General features: G+C 58.0%; 1 protein-coding gene across 6 annotated transcripts in view; it reads left to right on the top strand.

Moving 5' to 3' along the window:
• The window catches only part of rimbp2b (RIMS binding protein 2b), a 480,114-nt gene that overhangs the window by 32,438 nt on the left and 426,266 nt on the right, over nucleotides 1-21,410 (top strand). For all 6 annotated transcript variants that reach the window (XM_068054578.1, XM_068054577.1, XM_068054576.1 and 3 more), the window contains exon 2: nucleotides 1,237-1,377. In XM_068054578.1, coding sequence (XP_067910679.1) covers nucleotides 1,237-1,377 — 141 coding nt within the window. The remainder of the gene's footprint in view (nucleotides 1-1,236; nucleotides 1,378-21,410) is intronic.

Genomic DNA, 21,410 nt, shown 5'->3' with positions numbered 1-21,410 from the left:
TCTCCAGATGTGGTCTAACCAGGGCTTTGTGTAGCTGTAGCAAAACATCCTCCTCTTTATATTCCAGCCCTCCAGTTATAAAGACTAAGATTTCATTAGCCTTTTTCATTATATTTTGTATCTGCCTTATTTTTTAGTGATCTGTGTACATGGACCCCCCCCCCCCCCCCCCCAATCTCTTTCTGCCTCCACTGTTCCTACCTACTCTGTGTTATCCTTTTCAAAAAGCTGGTACAACCGTGATGGGCTGAATGGCCTCATTCTTTGCTGCATCATTCGATGATTCTAGTAAGAAAAAAGCAGAAAGCCAATTGTGGGTGGATGAGTTTTCCTCTGACTGTCTCATTAGATAGATATTAAATGTTCAATGAGCTCCTTTGGGGACTAGGGTTACATTTGTATTCTGGGAACACAATTGGAACCGAAACTAGTGTGACTCAAAAGCACATAAATAAATCAGCACACTGACAATACAAGACTGGATACAGAGAGAGTCAGGAGAGGCAAAGAGGGGAACAGTCCAGCACATGAAAGGCCGATGGTGCAAAACCACGTGGAATAATTGTATAATTTCATTTTCTGAAAACTTTTTAAAATTCAGTTGTGGGGGAGAGGAAAGCTTGCGGGATTTGCTGGGAGGAGGTCGGCAAAATATGGAATATTGTTTCCATGGACATTAACTGAGTGGAATGTGCATTTCTGCTGTGTGATGGGACCCAGTCTGTAGATAGAAGTGGGTGTTTAGGGCCGATCCCTGCTCCTGACTGTACACTGTCGGCTGAGCCAGTGACACAAGCTCACATTACACAGTGGCTCAACAGTCTGGAGCTCCCTTTGCTAAATCAGCTCGATCATGTCAAACCCTGTTAGCAGAGGAAAGTACGTGTCAACGAACTCAATGTTTGTGAAAATGTCAAAACAGAGAAGGTCATTAAAACCTCCCCCCACAACCCCCTCCCCGCCCCCGCAACCCCCCCCCCCCCCAGCTATGTTTCACCTTTAATTAAATTGAAACCCGTCTGTTAACTGGGCGTGAAAGAAGTGTGAGGAGTGGGTGGGGTGTTAATTAATCCATCTCACAATCTGCCTGTTTATCCCAGGCCACAGATGCAAAGACCTCCTGTACAACAAACACAGAAGGCAGCAAAAGCGGGTAGGGGGGAGGTGGGAACCTGTTGTGAATTCGTACAGCGAACACTCTGTAACCAGCCACTTTTATCTTCTGCTTCCCTGCAGCTGAGGAATGAGTTACTGTCTGTGCAGCCTGCAGGGCCACAGAAAAACATTCAGCATCTTCGACTGCTAGAGGAGCGGAACAGGACTCTTGGAGCTGACATCACTGTCCCGTATCAGGAAAAGCAGCAGGAGAGGTTTATAGTGAGTAACACATCATTGATACTCTTTTGCTCTCTTTAATCTGCTGCCCGTGTCCAAACTCGCACCAAGTCCCATTCACCCATCACCCTGTGCTCGCTGACCTACACTGGCTCCCGGTCCAGCAACACCTTGATTTTAAAATCCCACCCTTGTTTTCAAATCCCTCCACGTCCTCACCCGCCCCACCACCCCCCCCTCTACCCCCCCACAACCCCTATCTCTATAACCACCTCCTGCCCCACAATCCTCCAAGATCTCTGCGTTCCTCCACTTCTGGCCTCTTGAACGTCCCCAGTTTCCATCGCTCCACCATTGGTGGCCGTGCCTTCAGCTGCCTGGGGCCCTAAGCTCTGGAATTCCCTCCCTAAACCTCTCCACCTCTCCACCTCTCCACCTCTCCAACTCTCTCTGCTCCTTTAAGATGCTCCTTAAAACCTGCCTCCTGCCATAATATCTCCTTACATGGCTTAGTGTCAAGTTTTGTTTTATAGTGCTCCTGTGAAGCACCTGGGGATGTTTTAACTGTATGAAAGGCGCTATGTAAATGCTGTTGTTAATATTTGTAATTCTAAAGGCGCCAACTTCATAAAAGATGGTAACATTTCAGTGTTTGTGAGTGTTTGTTCTGTAGTGCAGTCTAATTTCAATTAACTTCAATTGGAATTGCTATTTAGTTTATCCACCATCTCTTAACGCTTTCTAATTAATTTCTATTTGACATGGATTACCACAAAGTGACTGTTCTTCCTAGTGTGGTGAAGGAAATAATTTTTCTAATGAACTGTTACATTAACGTGAATGGACCACATCTACAGCAAATATATAATAGATTAACTTGCAGGAATATAGCAGTGAGAGGGATTACACTGTGATACACTGTGGGAGAGACCAGAACTCGTGGCTATCAATATAAGATAGTCACTGAGAAATCCAATCGGGAATTCAGGAGAAATGTCTTTCCCCAGAGAGTGGTGAGAATGTGGAACTCACTACCACAGGGACTGGTTGAGGTCTCGATACATTTAAGGGGAAGCTGGATAAACACATGAGGGAGAAAGGAATAGAAGGCTATGCTGATAGGGTGAAATGAAGAGGGGGTGTGAGGAGGCTCGTGTGGAACATAAACACCAGTATGGAGCAGATGGGCTGAATGGCCTGTTTCAGTATTGTAAATTCTATATAAATGTATAGAATATTTTTTATAGGGGAGATAGTGGTGCAGTGGTAATGTCACTGAACTAGTAATCTGGAGGCCCAGGCTAATGACCTGGGGACATGGGTTCAAATCCCACCATGGCAGCTGGTGGAATTTAAATTCAATTGATTAATAAATTCAATGAATTAATAAGAATCTGGAATTGGAAACTAGTCTCAGTAATGGTGCCATGAAACTGTCATCGATTGTTGTAAAAACCCATCTGGTTCACTAATGTCCTTTCGGGAAGGAAATCTGCCGTCCTTACCTGGTCTGGCCTACATGTGACTCCAGACCCACAGCAATGTGGTTGCCTCTTAACTGCCCTCTGAAATGGCCCAGCAAGTGACACAATTGTCAAGGGTAATTAAAGATGGGCAACAAATATTGACCTTGCTGAAAGGAAAAAAATAAACATGGAACGAGCAGAGAGTGGGACTAATTGAATAGCTGTATTAACGAGCTGGTACAGACAGCATAGCCTGAATGGTGTCTTTCTGTTCTGTACGATTCTATGATTATAGTTATCGTGATGTAGTCAGTTGATTTAACATTTTATAAATTCATATTTGGGATGCGACATCGCTGGCCAGGCCAGCATTTATTGCCCATCCCTAATTGCCCTTGAGAAGGTGGTGGTGAGCTGCCTTCTTGAACCACTGCTAGTGATTGGATGCAACTGAATGACCATTCTAGAGGGCAGTTAAGAATCAACCATGTTGGTGTGGGGACTGGAGTCACGTATCGGGCCAGACTGGATAGAACGGCAGGTTTCCTTCTCTAAAGGACATTAATGAAGCAGTTGGGATTTTATTACAATCTGCTAGTTTTATGCTCACTTTTACTGGGACCAGCTTTTTATTCAGATTTTTCAAAGGGATTCAGTTTCTCAAATTTCTCTGGTGGGATTTGAACTCAGGTTCTCTGGATTAATAGTTCAGTAACATAACCAGTATACTCCCGTTTCATAAAGACAGGCTCATAATAGCTTTGATGAATGACAAATCTAGGCTGAATTGGTTGTGGATATGGATAGATCGAGATCACTCTCTAATTCTTGACTCGTCACAGAAAAACATCGGACTGTATTCTCGGCATGCGACAATTCTGACCTGCAACACTGTATTCAAGGATGTTACAGGTGTACATGAATCTTTAATTCTCCCAGTAACCGGTTAAAGAACACAAAGCGGAATTACTGGTTAGCAGATGGTGCTTTACCTCTATGCTGAGATCTATAATTGGTTGGGTTCCACAACACACCTGTACCTCTTGTACTCTGCAGCTTTGTAAGACCACAAGAGGTGTAAATAATACAGAGCGATCGGTTGCAAGCAATTCACCTGCGCAGTTACAGATAACCAAGCGTGCTTCATCACAGAGTTTGATCCTTCGCATTAGCTGTCTGCTGTTTCCTTTGTCTTTGAGTGCAAGCTAGAGTCTGATTTTCATTTCATTCACTTGCTATTGGAGCTGCTTCAATAATCATCGAAGAACGATGGTGGAGAATAACATTTCTGTTTTAAACAGTGTGTTGTTGTGATCTGGAATGCGCTGTCTGAAAGGGCAGTGGAAGCAGATTCAGTTGTAACTTTCAAAAGGGAATTGAATAAATACTTGAAGAAATTTGCAGAGTTGTGGGGAAAGAGTAGGAGAGAGTGGGATTGTTGAATAGCTGTACCAAAGAGCTAGCACAGGTAGAATGGGCCAAATGACTGCTTTTTGTGCTGTACATTTCTGTGTAAAGAGCCTGTGCGATGAATACAAATTGTCATAATTCCAAAAAACATTGGATTAATAAGTTGCACAGCTTCAGACTGAGTTATTTTATGGAAATACACTTTAATCCTGGAAATATTGCAAGCTGCACGATGGACAAAATATTCCCATTGCTGTCTCAACTACTTCAGCGTCAGATAGGATGGACAGTCACCGAGGGGTCAGTAATGTGACCTAAGCACAGCAGAGCAAAACTGAGCATCTCAGACACAATAAACACTGCATCTGGGCTTTCCGAATCTGCTTGGACTGGCTCCTGGAGGTTTGGTCATGTAACAGTCGCTGTGGTCCACAGATGTGGTGACATTGACATAATGGCTTTACGCCTGTGCTTTGCTGAAGATGCGAATGACTGTCAGCCATAGCTCAGTGAGTAACATACTGAGCTCCAAGTCAGAAGCCTGTGGGTTCAAGACTCACTCCAAAGCTTTGAGCACAAGATTGAAGATAGTACTCTTGATGCAGTACTGAGGGAGCACTGCACTGTCAGAGGGTCAGTACTGAGAGAGTGCTGCACTGTCAAAGGGTCAGTACTGAGGGAGTGCTGCACTGTCAGAGGGTCAGTACTGAGGGAGTGCTGCGCTGTCAAAGGGTCAGTACTGAGAGAATGCTGCACTGTCAGAGGGTCAGTACTGAGGGAGTGCTGCACTGTCAAAGGGTCAGTACTGAGGGAGTGCTGCACTGTCAAAGGGTCAGTACTGTGGGAGTGCTGCACTGTCAGAGGGTCAGTACTGATGGAGCGCTGCACTGTCGAAGGGTCAGTACTGAGGGAGTGCTGCACTGTCAAAGGGTCAGTACTGTGGGAGCGCTGCACTGTCGAAGGGTCAGTACTGAGGGAGTGCTGCACTGTCGGAGGGTCAGTACTGAGGGAGTGCCGCAATGTCGGAGGGTCAGTACTGAGGGAGTGCTGCACTGTCGAAGGGTCAGTACTGAGGGAGTGCTGCACTGTCAAAAGGTCAGTACTGAGGGAGTGCTGTGGGAGCGCTGCACTGTCGAAGGGTCAGTACTGAGGGAGTGCTGCACTGTCGGAGGGTCAGTACTGAGGGAGTGCTGCACTGTCGAAGGGTCAGTACTGAGGGAGTGCTGCACTGTCAAAAGGTCAGTACTGAGGGAGTGCTGCACTGTCAAAGGGTCAGTACTGTGGGAGCGCTGCACTGTCGAAGGGTCAGTACTGAGGGAGTGTTGCACTGTCAGAGGGTCAGTACTGAGGGAGTGCCGCAATGTCAGAGGGTCAGTACTGAAGGAGTGCTGCACTGTCGAAGGGTCAGTACTGAGGGAGTGCTGCACTGTCGGAGGGTCAGTACTGAAGGAGTGCTGCACTGTCGAAGGGTCAGTACTGAGGGAGTGCTGCACTGTCAAAAGGTCAGTACTGAGGGAGTGCTGCACTGTCAAAGGGTCAGTACTGTGGGAGCGCTGCACTGTCGAAGGGTCAGTACTGAGGGAGTGCTGCACTGTCGGAGGGTCAGTACTGAAGGAGTGCTGCACTGTCGAAGGGTCAGTACTGAGGGAGTGCTGCACTGTCAAAAGGTCAGTACTGAGGGAGTGCTGCACTGTCAAAGGGTCAGTACTGTGGGAGAGCTGCACTGTCGAAGGGTCAGTACTGAGGGAGTGCTGCACTGTCGGAGGGTCAGTATTGAGGGAGTGCTGCACTGTCAGAGGGTCAGTACTGAGGGAGTGCCGCAATGTCAGAGGGTCAGTACTGAAGGAGTGCTACACTGTCGAAGGGTCAGTACTGAGGGAGTGCTGCAATGTCAAAAGGTCAGTACTGAGGGAGTGCTGCACTGTCAAAGGGTCAGGACTGAGGGAGTGCTGCACTGTCAGAGGGTCAGTACTGAGGGAGTGCTGCACTGTCAAAAGGTCAGTACTGAGGGAGTGCTGCACTGTCAAAGGGTCAGTACTGTGGGAGCGCTGCACTGTCGAAGGGTCAGTACTGAGGGAGTGCTGCACTGTCGGAGGGTCAGTACTGAAGGAGTGCTGCACTGTCGAAGGGTCAGTACTGAGGGAGTGCTGCACTGTCAAAAGGTCAGTACTGAGGGAGTGCTGCACTGTCAAAGGGTCAGTACTGTGGGAGAGCTGCACTGTCGAAGGGTCAGTACTGAGGGAGTGCTGCACTGTCGGAGGGTCAGTATTGAGGGAGTGCTGCACTGTCAGAGGGTCAGTACTGAGGGAGTGCCGCAATGTCAGAGGGTCAGTACTGAAGGAGTGCTACACTGTCGAAGGGTCAGTACTGAGGGAGTGCTGCAATGTCAAAAGGTCAGTACTGAGGGAGTGCTGCACTGTCAAAGGGTCAGGACTGAGGGAGTGCTGCACTGTCAGAGGGTCAGTACTGAGGGAGTGCTGCACTGTCAGAGGGTCAGTACTGAGGGAGTGCTGCACTGTCAGAGGGTCAGTACTGAGGGAGTGCTGCACTGTCAGAGGGTCAGTACTGAGGGAGTGCTGCACTGTCAAAGGCTCAGTACTGAGGGAGTGCTGCACTGTCAAAGGCTCAGTACTGAGGGAGTGCTGCACTGTCGAAGGGTCAGTACTGAGGGAGTGCTGCACTGTCAAAAGGTCAGTACTGAGGGAGTGCTGCACTGTCAGAGGGTCAGTACTGAGGGAGTGCTGCACTGTCAAAGGGTCAGTACTGAGGGAGTGCTGCACTGTCAGAGGGTCAGTACTGAGAGAGTGCTGCACTGTCAGAGGGTCAGTACTGAGGGAGTGCTGCACTGTCAAAGGCTCAGTACTGAGACAGTGCTGCACTGTCAAAGGGTCAGTACTGTGGGAGTGCTGCACTGTCAGAGGGAGGTGCTGTCTTTCAGAGAAACGTTAAATTGAGTCCCCGTCTGCCCTCTCGGGTGGCCGTAAAAGTTGCCACAGCCACTATTTCAAAGAAGAGCCGGGGAATTCTCCCCAGTGTCCTGGCCAATATTCATCCCTCAATCAACATCACAATAAACAGATTTATCTCAATGCTGTTTGTGGGAGCTTGCTGTGCACAAATAGTCCGTTTACATTTTCTACACGATAGGATTGTTACACTTCAAAAATACTTAATTGACTGTAAAACTCTTTGGGATGTCCTAAGGTTGTGAAAGGTGCTATATAAATGCAAGTTCTTTCTTTCCTTGTTTGCTTTGGATCAGAAGCAAAGATGCCGAGCCTGCTGTGCTGTTGTATTTGCTAATGGTTTGATTATGGTTCAGTTCACATTGCGACAGGAATCAGTTCTCAAGCAAATGATACAGGCAAATGTTGGAATTCCCGGGAGGGGAGATCGGGAGGGGAGATCCGGGAGGGGAGATCCGGGAGGGGAGATCCGGAAGGGGAAAACGGGAGGGGAGCTCCGGGAGGGGAGATCCGGGCGGGGAGATCCGGGAGGGGAAATCCGGGAGTGGAGATCCGGGAGGGGAGATGGGGAAATCCGGGAGGGGAGATCCGGGAGGGGAGATCCGGGAGGGGAGATCCGGGAGGTGGGATCCGGGAGGTGGGATCCGGGAGGGGAGATCCGGGAGGGGAGATCCGGGAGTTGGGATCCGGGAGGGGAGATCCGGGACGTAGGATCCGGGAGTGGAGATCCGGGAGTGAAAATCCAGGCGGGGAGATCCGGGAGTGGAGATCCGGGAGTGGAGATCCGGGAGTGGAGATCCAGGTGGGGAGATCCGGGCGGGGAGATCCGGGAGGGGAAATCCGGGAGTGGAGATCCGGGAGGGGAGATGGGGAAATCTGGGAGTGGAGATCCGGGAGGGGAGATCCGGGAGGGGAGATCCGGGAGGTGGGATCCGGGAGGTGGGATCCGGGAGGGGAGATCCGGGAGGGGAGATCCGGGAGTTGGGATCCGGGAGGGGAGATCCGGGAGTTGGGATCCGGGAGGGGAGATCCGGGAGTGGAGATCCGGGAGTGGAGATCCGGGAGTGGAGATCCGGGAGTGGAGATCCGGGAGTGGAGATCCGGGTGGGGAGATCCGGGTGGGGAGATCCAGGTGGGGAGATCCGGGAGTGGAGATCCGGGAGTGGAAATCCGGGAGGTGGGATCCGGGAGGGGATATCCGGGAGGGGATATCCGGGAGGGGAGATCCGGGAGTGGAGTTCCGGGAGGGGAGATCCGAGAGGTAGGATCCGGGAGTGGAGATCCGGGAGTGGAGATCCGGGAGTGGAGATCCAGGGGGGGGGGGGGGAGATCCAGGCAGGGCGATCCGGGAGTGGAGATCCGGGTGTGGAGATCCGGGTGTGGAGATCCGGGAGTGGAGATCCGGGATGGGAGATCCAGGATGGGAGATCCGGGAGGGGAGATCCGGGAGTGGAGATCCGGAAGGGATGATGGGGGAAATCTGGGAGTGGAGATCCGGTAGTGGAGATCCGGTAGTGGAGATCCGGGAGTGGAGATCTGGGAGTGGAGATCTGGGAGTGGAGATCCGGGAGGTGGGATCCGGGAGGTGGGATCCGGGAGGTAGGATCCGGGAGGTAGGATCTGGGAGTGGAGATCTGGGAGTGGAGATCTGGGAGTGGAGATCCGGGAGGTGGGATCCGGGAGGTGGGATCCGGGAGGGGAGATCCGGGAGGTAGGATCTGGGAGTGGAGATCCGGGAGTGGGGATCCTGGAGTGGAGATCCGGGAGGTATGATTCGGGAGTGGAGATCCGGGAATGGAAAACCAGGAGGGGAGATCCAGGTGGGGAGATCCGGGTGGGGAGATCTGGGTGGGGAGATCCGGGAGGGGAAATCCGGGAGTGGAGATCCTTGTGGGAAGATCATTGCGGGGAGATCCTGGAGTGGAAATCCGGGAGTGGCGATCCAGGAGGTGGGATCCTGGAGGGGAGATCCAGGTGGGGAGATCCAGGTGGGGAGATCCGGGAGGGGAGATCAGGGAGGGGAGATCCGGGAGGGGAATTCCAGGAGTGGAGATCCGGGAGTGGAGATCCGGGAGGGGATATCCGGGAGGGGAGATGTGGAAATCTGGGATTGGAGATCTTGAGTGGAGATATGGGAGGGGAGATCCAGGAGGGGAGATCCAGGAGGGGAGATCCAGGAGGGGAGATCCAGGTGGGGAGATCGGGGAGGGGAGATCGGGGAGGGGATATCCGGGAGTCGGGATCCGGGAGTGGAGATCCGGGAGTGGAGATCCGGGCGTGAAGATCCGGGCGTGAAGATCCGGGCGTGAAGATCCGGGCGTGGAGATCCGGGAGTGGAGATCCGGGAGTGGTGATCCGGGAGGTATGATCCGGGAGGAGATCCGGGAGTGGAGATCCGGGAGTGGAGATCCGGGAGGGGAGATCCGGGAGGGGAGATCCGGGAGGGGAAATCCGGGAGTGGAGATCCTGGCGGGGAGATCTGGGAGGGGAGATCCTGGAGTGGAAATCCGGGAGGTGGGATCCTGGAGGGGAGATCCAGGTGGGGAGATCCGGGAGGGATCAGGGAGGGGAGATCCGGGAGGGGAATTCCAGGAGTGGAGATCCGGGAGGGGATATCCGGGAAGGGAGATGGGGAAATATGGGATTGGAGATCCGGGAGTGGAGATCTGGGAGTGGAGATCCGGGAGTGGAGATCCGGGAGTGGAGATCCAGGAGGGGAGATCCAGGAGCTGAGATCCGGGAGCGGCGATCCGGGAGTGGCGATCCGGGAGTGGCGATCCGGGAGGTGGGATCCGGGAGTGGAGATCCGGGAGGTGTGATCTGGGAGGGGAGATCCGGAAGGGCAGGTCAGGGAGAGGAAATCCGGGTGGGGAGATCCGGGAGGTGAAATCCGGGAAATGAGATCCGGGAGGTGAGATCCGGGAGGGGAGATCACGGAGGTGAGATCCGGGAGTGGAGATCCGGGAGTGGAGATCCGGGAGTGGAGATCTGGGAGTGGAGATCCTTGCGGGGAGATCCTTGCGGGGAGATCCTTGCGGGGAGATCCGGGAGTGCAGATCCGGGAGTGCAGATCCGGGAGGTTGGATCCGGGAGGTTGGATCCGGGAGTGGTGATCCGGGAGTGGAGATCCGGGAGTGGAGATCCGGGAGGGGAGATCCAGGAGGCGAGATCCGGCAAGTTGGATCCGGGAGGGGAGATCCGGGAGTTAGGATCCGTGAGAGCAGATCTGGGAGTGGAGATCCAGAAGTGGAGATCCGGGAGTGGAGATCCGGGATTGGAAATCCGTGAGGGGAGATCCGTGAGGGGAGATCCATGAGGGGAGATCCGTGAGGGGAGATCCGGGAGGGGATGTGCGGGAGGGGAAATCCGGGAGGGGAGATCCGGGAGGGGAGATCCGGGAAATAAGATCCGGGAGTGGAGATCCGGGAGGTGAGATGAGGTGAGATCCGGGAGGGGAGATCCGGGAGTGCAGATCCGGGAGAATGGATCCGGGAGTTGAGATCCGGGCGGGGAGATCCGGGAGGGGAGATCCGGGAATGGAAATCCGGGAGTGCAGATCCAGGCGGGGAGATCCATGAAGGGAGATCCAGGAGGGTAGATCCGGGAGGTGGGATCCGGAAGGGGAGATCCGGGAGGTTGGATCCGGGAGAGGAGATCCGGGAGTGGAGATCCGGGAGTGGAGATCCGGGAGTGGAGATCCGGGAGTGGAGATCCAGGAGCGGAGATCCAGGAGGGGAGATCCAGGTGGGGAGATCCTGGAGGGGAAATCAGGGAGGGGAAATCAGGGAGGGGAGGTCCGTGAGGGGAGATCCGTGAGGGGAGATCCGGAAGGGGAAATCCGGGATGGGAGATCCGTGAGGGGAGATCCGGGAGGGGAAATCTGGGAAATGAGATCTGGGAGGTGAGATCCGGGATGGGAGATCCAGGATGGGAGATCCGGGAGGGGAGATCCGGGAGTGGAGATCCGGAAGGGATGATGGGGAAATCTGGGAGTGGAGATCCGGTAGTGGAGATCCGGGAGTGGAGATCTGGGAGTGGAGATCCGGGAGGTGGGATCCGGGAGGGGAGATCCGGGAGGTAGGATCCGGGAGGTAGGATCTGGGAGTGGAGATCCGGGAGTGGAGATCTGGGAGTGGAGATCCGGGAGGTGGGATCCGGGAGGTGGGATCCGGGAGGGGAGATCCGGGAGGTAGGATCTGGGAGTGGAGATCCGGGAGTGGGGATCCTGGAGTGGAGATCCGGGAGGTATGATTCGGGAGTGGAGATCCGGGAATGGAAAACCAGGAGGGGAGATCCAGGTGGGGAGATCTGGGTGGGGAGATCCGGGTGGGGAAATCCGGGAGTGGAGATCCTTGCGGGAAGATCCTTGCGGGGAGATCCTGGAGTGGAAATCCGGGAGTGGAGATCCAGGAGGTGGGATCCTGGAGGGGAGATCCAGGTGGGGAGATCCGGGAGGGGAGATCAGGGAGGGGAGATCCGGGAGGGGAATTCCAGGAGTGGAGATCCGGGAGTGGAGATCCGGGAGGGGATATCCGGGAGGGGAGATGTGGAAATCTGGGATTGGAGATCTTGAGTGGAGATATGGGAGGGGAGATCCAGGAGGGGAGATCCAGGAGGGGAGATCCAGGAGGGGAGATCCAGGTGGGGAGATCGGGGAGGGGAGATCGGGGAGGGGAGATCCGGGAGTCGGGATCCGGGAGTGGAGATCCGGGAGTGGAGATCCGGGCGTGGAGATCCGGGCGTGAAGATCCGGGCGTGAAGATCCGGGAGTGGAGATCCGGGAGTGGAGATCCGGGATTGGTGATCCGGGAGGTATGATCCGGGAGGAGATCCGGGAGTGGAGATCCGGGAGTGGAGATCCGGGAGGGGAGATCCGGGAGGGGAAATCCGGGAGTGGAGATCCTGGCGGGGAGATCTGGGAGGGGAGATCCTGGAGTGGAAATCCGGGAGGTGGGATCCTGGAGGGGAGATCCAGGTGGGGAGATCCGGGAGGGATCAGGGAGGGGAGATCCGGGAGGGGAATTCCAGGAGTGGAGATCCGGGAGGGGATATCCGGGAAGGGAGATGGGGAAATATGGGATTGGAGATCCGGGAGTGGAGATCCGGGAGTGGAGATCCGGGAGTGGAGATCCAGGAGGGGAGATCCAGGAGCTGAGATCCGGGAGTGGCGATCCGGGAGTGGCGATCCGGGAGTGGCGATCCGGGAGGTGGGATCCGGGAGGGGAGATCCGGGAGTGGAGATCCGGGAGGTGTGATCTGGGAGGGGAGATCCGGAAGGGCAGGTCAGGGAGAGGAAATCCGGGTGGGGAGATCCGGGAGGTGAAATCCGGGAGGTGAGATCCGGGAGGTGAGATCCGGGAGGGGAGATCACGGAGGTGAGATCCGGGAGGTGAGATCCGGGAGTGGAGATCCGGGAGTGGAGATCCGGGAGTGGAGATCTGGGAGTGGAGATCCTTGCGGGGAGATCCTTGCGGGGAGATCCTTGCGGGGAGATCCGGGAGTGCAGATCCGGGAGTGCAGATCCGGGAGGTTGGATCCGGGAGGTTGGATCCGGGAGTGGTGATCCGGGAGTGGAGATCCGGGAGTGGAGATCCGGGAGGGGAGATCCAGGAGGCGAGATCCGGCAAGTTGGATCCGGGAGGGGAGATCCGGGAGTTAGGATCCGTGAGAGCAGATCTGGGAGTGGAGATCCAGAAGTGGAGATCCGGGAGTGGAGATCCGGGATTGGAAATCCAGGAGGGGAGATCCGTGAGGGGAGATCCATGAGGGGAGATCCGTGAGGGGAGATCCGGGAGGGGATGTGCGGGAGGGGAAATCCGGGAGGGGAGATCCGGGAGGGGAGATCCGGGAAATAAGATCCGGGAGTGGAGATCCGGGAGGTGAGATGAGGTGAGATCCGGGAGGGGAGATCCGGGAGTGCAGATCCGGGAGAATGGATCCGGGAGTTGAGATCCGGGCGGGGAGATCCGGGAGGGGAGATCCGGGAATGGAAATCCGGGAGTGCAGATCCAGGCGGGGAGATCCATGAAGGGAGATCCAGGAGGGTAGATCCGGGAGGTGGGATCCGGAAGGGGAGATCCGGGAGGTTGGATCCGGGAGAGGAGATCCGGGAGTGGAGATCCGGGAGTGGAGATCCGGGAGTGGAGATCCGGGAGCGGAGATCCAGGAGGGGTGATCCAGGAGGGGAGATCCAGGTGGGGAGATCCTGGAGGGGAAATCAGGGAGGGGAAATCAGGGAGGGGAGGTCCGGGAGGGGAGGTCCGGGAGGGGAGATCCGTGAGGGGAGATCCGGAAGGGGAAATCCGGGATGGGAGATCCGTGAGGGGAGATCCGGGAGGGGAAATCTGGGAAATGAGATCTGGGAGGTGAGATCCGGGAGGTGTGATCCGGGAGGGGAGATCCGGGAGGGGGGATCCTGGAGTGGAGATCCGGGAGGTATGATCCGGGAGAGGAGATCCGGGAGTGGAGATCCAGGCGGGGAGATCCAGGCGGGGAGATCCAGGCAGGGAGATCCAGGCGAGGAGATCTGGGAGTGGAGATCTGGGAGTGGAGATCTGGGAGTGGAGATCTGGGAGTGGAGATCCGGGAGTGGAGATCCGGGAGGTGGGATCCAGGGGGGGAGATCCGGGAGGGGAGATCCGGGAGGGGAGATCCGGGAGGGGAGATCCGGGTGTGGCGATCCAGGAGGTGGGATCCGGGAGGGAAGATCCGGGAGGGAAGATCCGGGAGGGGAGATCCGGGAGTGGAGATCCGGGAGGTGTGATCCGGGAGGGGAGATCCGGAAGGGCAGATCAGAGAGGTGAAATCCGGGTGGGGAGATCCGGCAGGTGAAATCCGGGAAATGAGATCCGGGAGGTGAGATCCGGGAGGGGAGATCACGGAGGTGAGATGCGGGAGGTGAGATGCGGGAGGAGATCCGGGAGGTGAGATCCGGGAGGGGAGATCCGGGAGTGCGGATCCGGGAGGTTGGATCCGGGAGTGGAGATCCGGGAGTGGAGATCCGGGAGTGGAGATCCGGGAGGTGTGATCCGGGAGGGGAGATCCGGGTGGGGAGATCCGGCAGGTGAAATCCGGGAAATGAGATCCGGGAGGGGAGATCACGGAGGTGAGATCCGGGAGGTGAGATGCGGGAGGTGAGATCCGGAAGGGGAGATCCGGGAGTGCGGATCCGGGAGTGGAGATCCGGGAGTGGAGATCCGGGAGTGGAGATCCGGGCGGGGAGATCTGTGAGTGGAGATCCGGGAGGGGAGATCCAGAAGGGGAGATCCGGGTGGTTGGATCCGGGAGGGGAGATACGGGAGTTAGGATCCGGGAGAGGATATCTGGGAGTGGAGATCTGGGAGTGGAGATCCGGGAGTGGAGATCCGGGAGTGGAGATCCGGGAGTGGAGATCCGGGATGGGAAATCCAGGAGGGGAGATCTGGGAGGGGAGATCCGTGAGGGGAAATCCGGGAGGGGATGTGCGGGAGGGGAGATCCGGGAGGTGAGATCCGGGAGGTGAGATCCGGGAGGTGAGATCCGGGAGTGCTGATCCGGGAGGTTGGATCCGGGAGTTGAGATCCCGGAGATGAGATCCGGGCGGGGAGATCCAGGAGTGTAGATCCGGGAGGTGGGATCCGGAAGGGGAGATCCGGGAGGTAGGATCCGGGAGGTAGGATCCGGGAGAGGAGTTCCTGGAGTGGAGATCCTGGAGTGGAGATCCGGGATGGGAGATCCGGGATGGGAGATCCAGGAGGGGAGATCCAGGTGGGGAGATCCGGGAGGGGAGATCCGGGAGGGGAGATCCGGGAGGGGAGGTCCGGGAGGGGAGATCCGGGAGGGGAGACCCGGAAGGGGAAATCCGGGATGGCAGGTCCATGAGTGGAGATCTGGGAGGGGAAATCCGGGAAATGAGATCCGGGAGGTGAGATCCGGGAGTGGGAGATCCAGGCAGGGAGATCCAGGCGGGGAGATCTGGGAGTGGAGATCCGGGAGTGCAGATCCGGGAGTGCAGATCCGGGAGTGGAGATCCGGGAGTGGAAAACCAGGAGGGGAGATCCGGGAGGGGAGATCCGGGAGTGGAGATCCTGGCGGGGAGATCTGGGAGGGGAGATCCTGGAGTGGAAATCCGGGAGGTGGGATCCTGGAGGGGAGATCCAGGTGGGGAGATCCGGGAGGGTTCAGGGAGGGGAGATCCGGGAGGGGAATTCCAGGAGTGGAGATCCGGGAGTGGATATCCGGGAAGGGAGATGGGGAAATCTGGGATTGGAGATCCGGGAGTGGAGATCCGGGAGTGGAGATCCAGGAGGGGAGATCCAGGAGGGGAGATCGGGGAGGGGAGATCGGGGAGGGGAGATCCGGGAGTGGGGATCCGGGAGTGGAGATCCAGGAGCTGAGATCCGGGAGGGGAGATCCGGGAGTGGAGATCCGCGAAGTGGGATTCGGGAGGTGGGATCCGGGAGGGAAGATCCGGGAGGGGAGATCCGGGAGTGGAGATCCGGGAGGTGTGATCTGGGAGGGGAGATCCGGAAGGGCAGGTCAGGGAGAGGATATCCGGGTGGGGAGATCCGGGAGGTGAAATCCGGGAAATGAGATCCGGGAGGTAAGATCCGGGAGGGGAGATCACGGAGGTGAGATCACGGAGGTGAGATCCGGGAGGTGAGATCCGGGAGGTGAGATCCGGGAGTGGAGATCCGGGAGGGGAGATCTGGGAGTGGAGATCCTTGCGGGGAGATCCTTGCGGGGAGATCCGGGAGTGCAGATCCGGGAGTGCAGATCCGGGAGTGCAGATCCGGGAGGTTGGATCCGGGAGTGGAGATCCGGGAGTGGAGATCCGGGCGGGGAGATCTGAGTGGAGATCCGGGAGTGGAGATCCGGGAGGGGAGATCCAGGAGGGGAGATCCGGGAAGTTGGATCCGGGAGTTAGGGTCCGGGAGAGGAGATCTGGGAGTGGAGATCCAGAAGTGGAGATCCGGGAGTGGAGATCCGGGATTGGAAATCCAGGAGGGGAGATCCGTGAGGGCAGATCCGTGAGGGCAGATCCGTGAGGGGATGTGCGGGAGGGGAAATCCGGGAGAGGAGATCCGGGGGGGGGAGATCCGGGAAATGAGATCCGGGAGGTGAGATCCGGGAGGTGAGATCCGGGAGTGCAGATCCGGGAGAATGGATCCGGGAGTGGAGATCCTGGAGTTGAGATCCGGGCGGGGAGATCCGGGAGGGGAGATCCGGGAATGGAAATCCGGGAGTGCAGATCCAGGCGGGGAGATCCATGAAGGGAGATCCAGGAGGGTAGATCCGGGAGGTGGGATCCGGAAGGGGAGATCCGGGAGAGGAGATCCGGGAGAGGAGATCCGGGTGGAGATCCGGGAGTGGAGAACCGGGAGTGGAGATCCGGGATGGGAGATCCGGGAGGGGAGATCCAGAAGGGGAGATCCAGGAGGGGTGATCCAGGAGGGGAGATACAGGTGGGGAGATCCTGGAGGGGAGATCCTGGAGGGGAGATTCGGGAGGGGAGATCAGGGAGGGGAGGTCCGGGAGGGGAGATCCGGGAGGGGAGATCCGGAATGGGAAATCAGGGATGGGAGATCCGTGAGGGGAGATCCGGGAGGGGAAATGAGATCCGGGAGGTGAGATCCGGGAGGTGTGATCCGGGAGGGGAGATCCGGGAGTGGAGATCCGGGAGTGGAGATCCGGGAATGGAGATCCAGGCGGGGAGATCCAGGCAGGGAGATCCAGGCGAGGAGATCCGGGAGTGGAGATCCGGGAGTGGAGATCTGGGAGTGGAGATCTGGGAGTGGAGATCCGGGAGGGGAGATCCGGGAGGTGGGATCCAGGAGGGGAGATCCAGGAGGGGAGATCCGGGAGGGGAGATCCGGGAGGGGAGATCCGGGAGGTGGGATCCGGGAGGTGAGATCCGGGATGGGAGATCAAGGAGGTGAGATCAAGGAGGTGAGATCCGGGAGGTGAGATCCGGGAGGTGAGATCCGGGAGGGGAGATCCGGGAGTGCAGATACGGGAGGTTGGATCCGGGAGTGGAGATCCGGGAGTGGAGATCCGGGCGGGGAGATCTGTGAGTGGAGATCCGGGAGGGGAGATCCAGGAGGGGAGATCCGGGAGGTTGGATCCGGGAGGGGAGATCCGGGAGTTAGGATCCGGGAGAGGAGATCTGGGAGTGGAGATCCAGAAGTGGGGATCCGGGAGTGGAGATCCGGGAATGGAGATCCGGGAGTGGAGATCCGGGATGGGAAATCCAGGAGGGGAGATCTGGGAGGGGAGATCCGTGAGGGGAAATCCGGGAGGGGATGTGCGGGAGGGGAGATCCGGGAGGGGAGATCCGGGAGGTGAGATCCGGGAGGTTGGATCCGGGAGTTGAGATCCCGGAGTTGAGATCCGGGCGGGGAGATCCGGGAGGGGAGTTCCGGGAATGGAAATCCGGGAGTGCAGATCCAGGTGGGGAGATCCATGAGGGGAGATCCAGGAGGGTAGATCCAGGAGGGTAGATCCGGGAGGTTGGATCCGGAAGGGGAGATCCGGGAGCTAGGATCCGGGAGGTAGGATCCGGGAGAGGAGATCCTGGAGTGGAGATCCTGGAGTGGTGATCCGGGATGGGAGATCCAGGAGGGGAGATCCAGGTGGGGAGATCCAGGTGGGGAGATCCAGGTGGGGAGATCCGGGTGGGGAGATCCGGGTGGGGAAATCCGGGAGGGGAGATCCGGGAGGGGAAATCCGGGAGGGGAGGTCCGGGAGGGGAGATCCGGGAGGGGAGACCCAGAAGGGGAAATCCGGGATGGGAGATCCGTGAGGGGAGATCTGGGAGGGGAAATCCGGGAAATGAGATCCGGGAGGTGAGATCCGGGAGTGGGAGATCCAGGCAGGGAGATCCAGGTGGGGAGATCTGGGAGTGGAGATCCGGGAGTGGAAATCCAGGAGGGGAGATCCGGGCGGGGAGATCCGGGCGGGGAGATCCGGGCGGGGAGATCCGGGCGGGGAGATCCGGGAGTGCAGATCCGGGAGTGCAGATCCGGGAGTGGATATCCGGGAGTGGAGATCCGGGCGGGGAGATCTGTGTGTGGAGATCCGGGAGTGGAGATCCGGGAGTGGAGATCCAGGAGGGGAGATCCGGGAAGTTGGATCCGGGAGTGGAGATCCGGGAGTGGAGATCCGGGAGTGGAGATCCGGGAGTGGAGATCCGGGAGTGGAGATCCGGGAGTGGAGATCCGGGAGTGGAGATCCGGGATTGGAAATCCGTGAGGGGAGATCCGTGAGGGGAAATCCGGGAGTGGATGTGAGGGAGGGGAAATCCGTGAGGGGAGATCCGGGAGGGGAGATCCGGGAGGTGAGATCCGGGAGGTGAGATCCGGGAGGTGAGATCCGGGAGGTGAGATCCGGGAGGGGAGATCTGGGAGAATGGATCCGGGAGTGGAGATCCAGGAGGGGAGATGGGGAAATCTGGGAGTGGAAATCCGGGAGGGGAGATCCGGGAGGGGAGATCCGGGAGGGGAGATCCGGGAGGGGAGATCTGGGAGGTGGGATCCGGGAGGGGAGATCCGGGATGTAGGATCCGGGAGTGGAGATCCGGGAGTGGAGCTCCGGGAGTGGAGATCCGGGAGTGGAAATCCAGGTGGGGAGATCCAGGAGGGGAGATCCAGGTGGGGAGATCCGGGAGTGGAGATCCGGAAGTGGAAATCCGGGATGGGAGATCCGGGATGGGAGATCCAGGATGGGAGATCCGGGAGGGGAGATACGGGATGGGAGATCACGGAGGTGAGATCCGGGAGGTGAGATCCGGGAGGTTGGATCCGGGAGTGGAGATCCGGGAGTGGAGATCCGGGCGGGGAGATCTGTGAGTGGTGATCCGGGAGGGGAGATCCAGGAGGGGAGATCCGGGAGGTTGGATCCGGGAGGGGAGATCCGGGAGTTAGGATCCGGGAGAGGAGATCTGGGAGTGGAGATCCGGGAGTGGAGATCCGGGAGTGGAGATCCGGGAGTGGAGATCCGGGTTGGGAAATCCAGGAGGGGAGATCTGGGAGGGGAGATCCGTGAGGGGAAATCCGGGAGGGGATGTGCGGGAGGGGAGATCCGGGAGGTGAGATCCGGGAGGTGAGATCCGGGAGGTGAGATCCGGGAGGTTGGATCCGGGAGTTGAGATCCCGGAGTTGAGATCCGGGCGGGGAGATCCGGGAGGGGAGATCCGGGAATGGAAATCCGGGAGTGCAGATCCAGGCGGGGAGATCCATGAGGGGAGATCCAGGAGGGTAGATCCAGGAGTGTAGATCCGGGAGGTGGGATCCGGAAGGGGAGATCCGGGAGCTAGGATCCGGGAGGTAGGATCCGGGAGAGGAGATCCTGGAGTGGAGATCCTGGAGTGGAGATCCGGGATGGGAGATCCAGGAGGGGAGATCCAGGTGGGGAGATCCAGGTGGGGAGATCCAGGTGGGGAGATCCAGGTGGGGAGATCCGGGAGGGGAGATCCGGGAGGGGAAATCCGGGAGGGGAGGTCCGGGAGGGGAGATCCGGGAGGGGAGACCCGGAAGGGGAAAAGTGATGGGAGATCCGTGAGGGGAGATCTGGGAGGGGAAATCCGGGAAATGAGATCCGGGAGGTGAGATCCGGGAGTGGGAGATCCAGGCGGGGAGATCCAGGCGGGGAGATCTGGGAGTGGAGATCTGGGAGTGGAGATCTGGGAGTGGAGATCTGGGAGTGGAGATCCGGGAGTGGAAATCCAGGAGGGGAGAACCAGGAGGGGAGATCCGGTAGGGGAGATCCGGGAGGGGAGATCCGGGCGGGGAGATCCGGGAGTGGAGATCCGGGAGTGGAGATCCGGGAGTGCAGATCCGGGAGTGCAGATCCGGGAGTGCAGATCCGGGAGGTTGGATCCGGGAGTGGATATCCGGGAGTGGAGATCCGGGCGGGGAGATCTGTGTGTGGAGACCGGGAGTGGAGATCCGGGAGAGGAGATCCAGGAGGGGAGATCCGGGAAGTTGGATCCGGGAGGGGAGATCCGGGAGTTAGGATCCGGGAGTGGAGATCCGGGAGTGGAGATCCAGAAGTGGAGATCCGGGAGTGGAGATCCGGGAGTGGAGATCTGGGAGGGGAAATCCGGGAAATGAGATCCGGGAGGTGAGATCCGGGAGTGGGAGATCCAGGCGGGGAGATCTGGGAGTGGAGATCTGGGAGTGGAGATCTGGGAGTGGAGATCCGGGAGTGGAAATCCAGGAGGGGAGAACCAGGAGGGGAGATCCGGTAGGGGAGATCCGGGAGGGGAGATCCGGGAGGGGAGATCCGGGTGGGGAGATCCGGGCGGGGAGATCCGGGCGGGGAGATCCGGTAGGGGAGATCCGGGAGTGGAGATCCGGGAGTGCAGATCCGGGAGTGCAGATCCGGGAGTGCAGATCCGGGAGGTTGGATCCGGGAGTGGATATCCGGGAGTGGAGATCCGGGCGGGGAGATCTGTGTGTGGAGATCCGGGAGTGGAGATCCGGGAGAGGAGATCCAGGAGGGGAGATCCGGGAAGTTGGATCCGGGAGGGGAGATCCGGGAGTTAGGATCCGGGAGTGGAGATCCGGGAGTGGAGATCCAGAAGTGGAGATCCGGGAGTGGAGATCCGGGAGTGGAGATCCGGGAGTGGAGATCCGGGATTGGAAATCCGTGAGGGGAGATCCGTGAGGGGAAATCCGGGAGTGGATGTGAGGGAGGGGAAATCCGTGAGGGGAGATCCGGGAGGGGAGATCCGGGAGGGGAGATCCGGGAGGTGAGATCCGGGAGGTGAGATCCGGGAGGGGAGATCTGGGAGAATGGATCCGGGAGTGGAGATCCAGGAGGGGAGATGGGGAAATCTGGGAGTGGAGATCCGTTAGGGGAGATCCGGGAGGGGAGATCCGGGAGGGGAGATCCAGGAGGTGGGATCAGGGAGGGGAGATCCGGGATGTAGGATCCGGGAGTGGAAATCTGGGAGTGGAGCTCCGGGAGTGGAGATCCGGGAGTGGAAATCCAGGTGGGGAGATCCAGGAGGGGAGATCCAGGTGGGGAGATCCGGGAGTGGAGATCCGGAAGTGGAAATCCGGGATGGGAGATCCAGGATGGGAGATCCGGGATGGGAGATCCGGGATGGGAGATCCGGGATGGGAGATCCAGGAGGGGAGATCCAGGAGGGGAGATCCAGGTGGGGAGATCCAGGTGGGGAGATCCGGGTGGGGAGATCCGGGAGGGCAAATCCGGGAGGGCAAATCCGGGATGGGAGGTCCGGGATGGGAGA

The sequence above is a fragment of the Heterodontus francisci genome, chromosome 23 (genome assembly GCF_036365525.1).
Source record: "Heterodontus francisci isolate sHetFra1 chromosome 23, sHetFra1.hap1, whole genome shotgun sequence".
NCBI lineage: Eukaryota > Metazoa > Chordata > Chondrichthyes > Heterodontiformes > Heterodontidae > Heterodontus > Heterodontus francisci.
The sequence above is the reverse complement of the archived record's forward strand: the minus strand, read 5'-3'. Positions and strand labels throughout refer to the sequence as shown.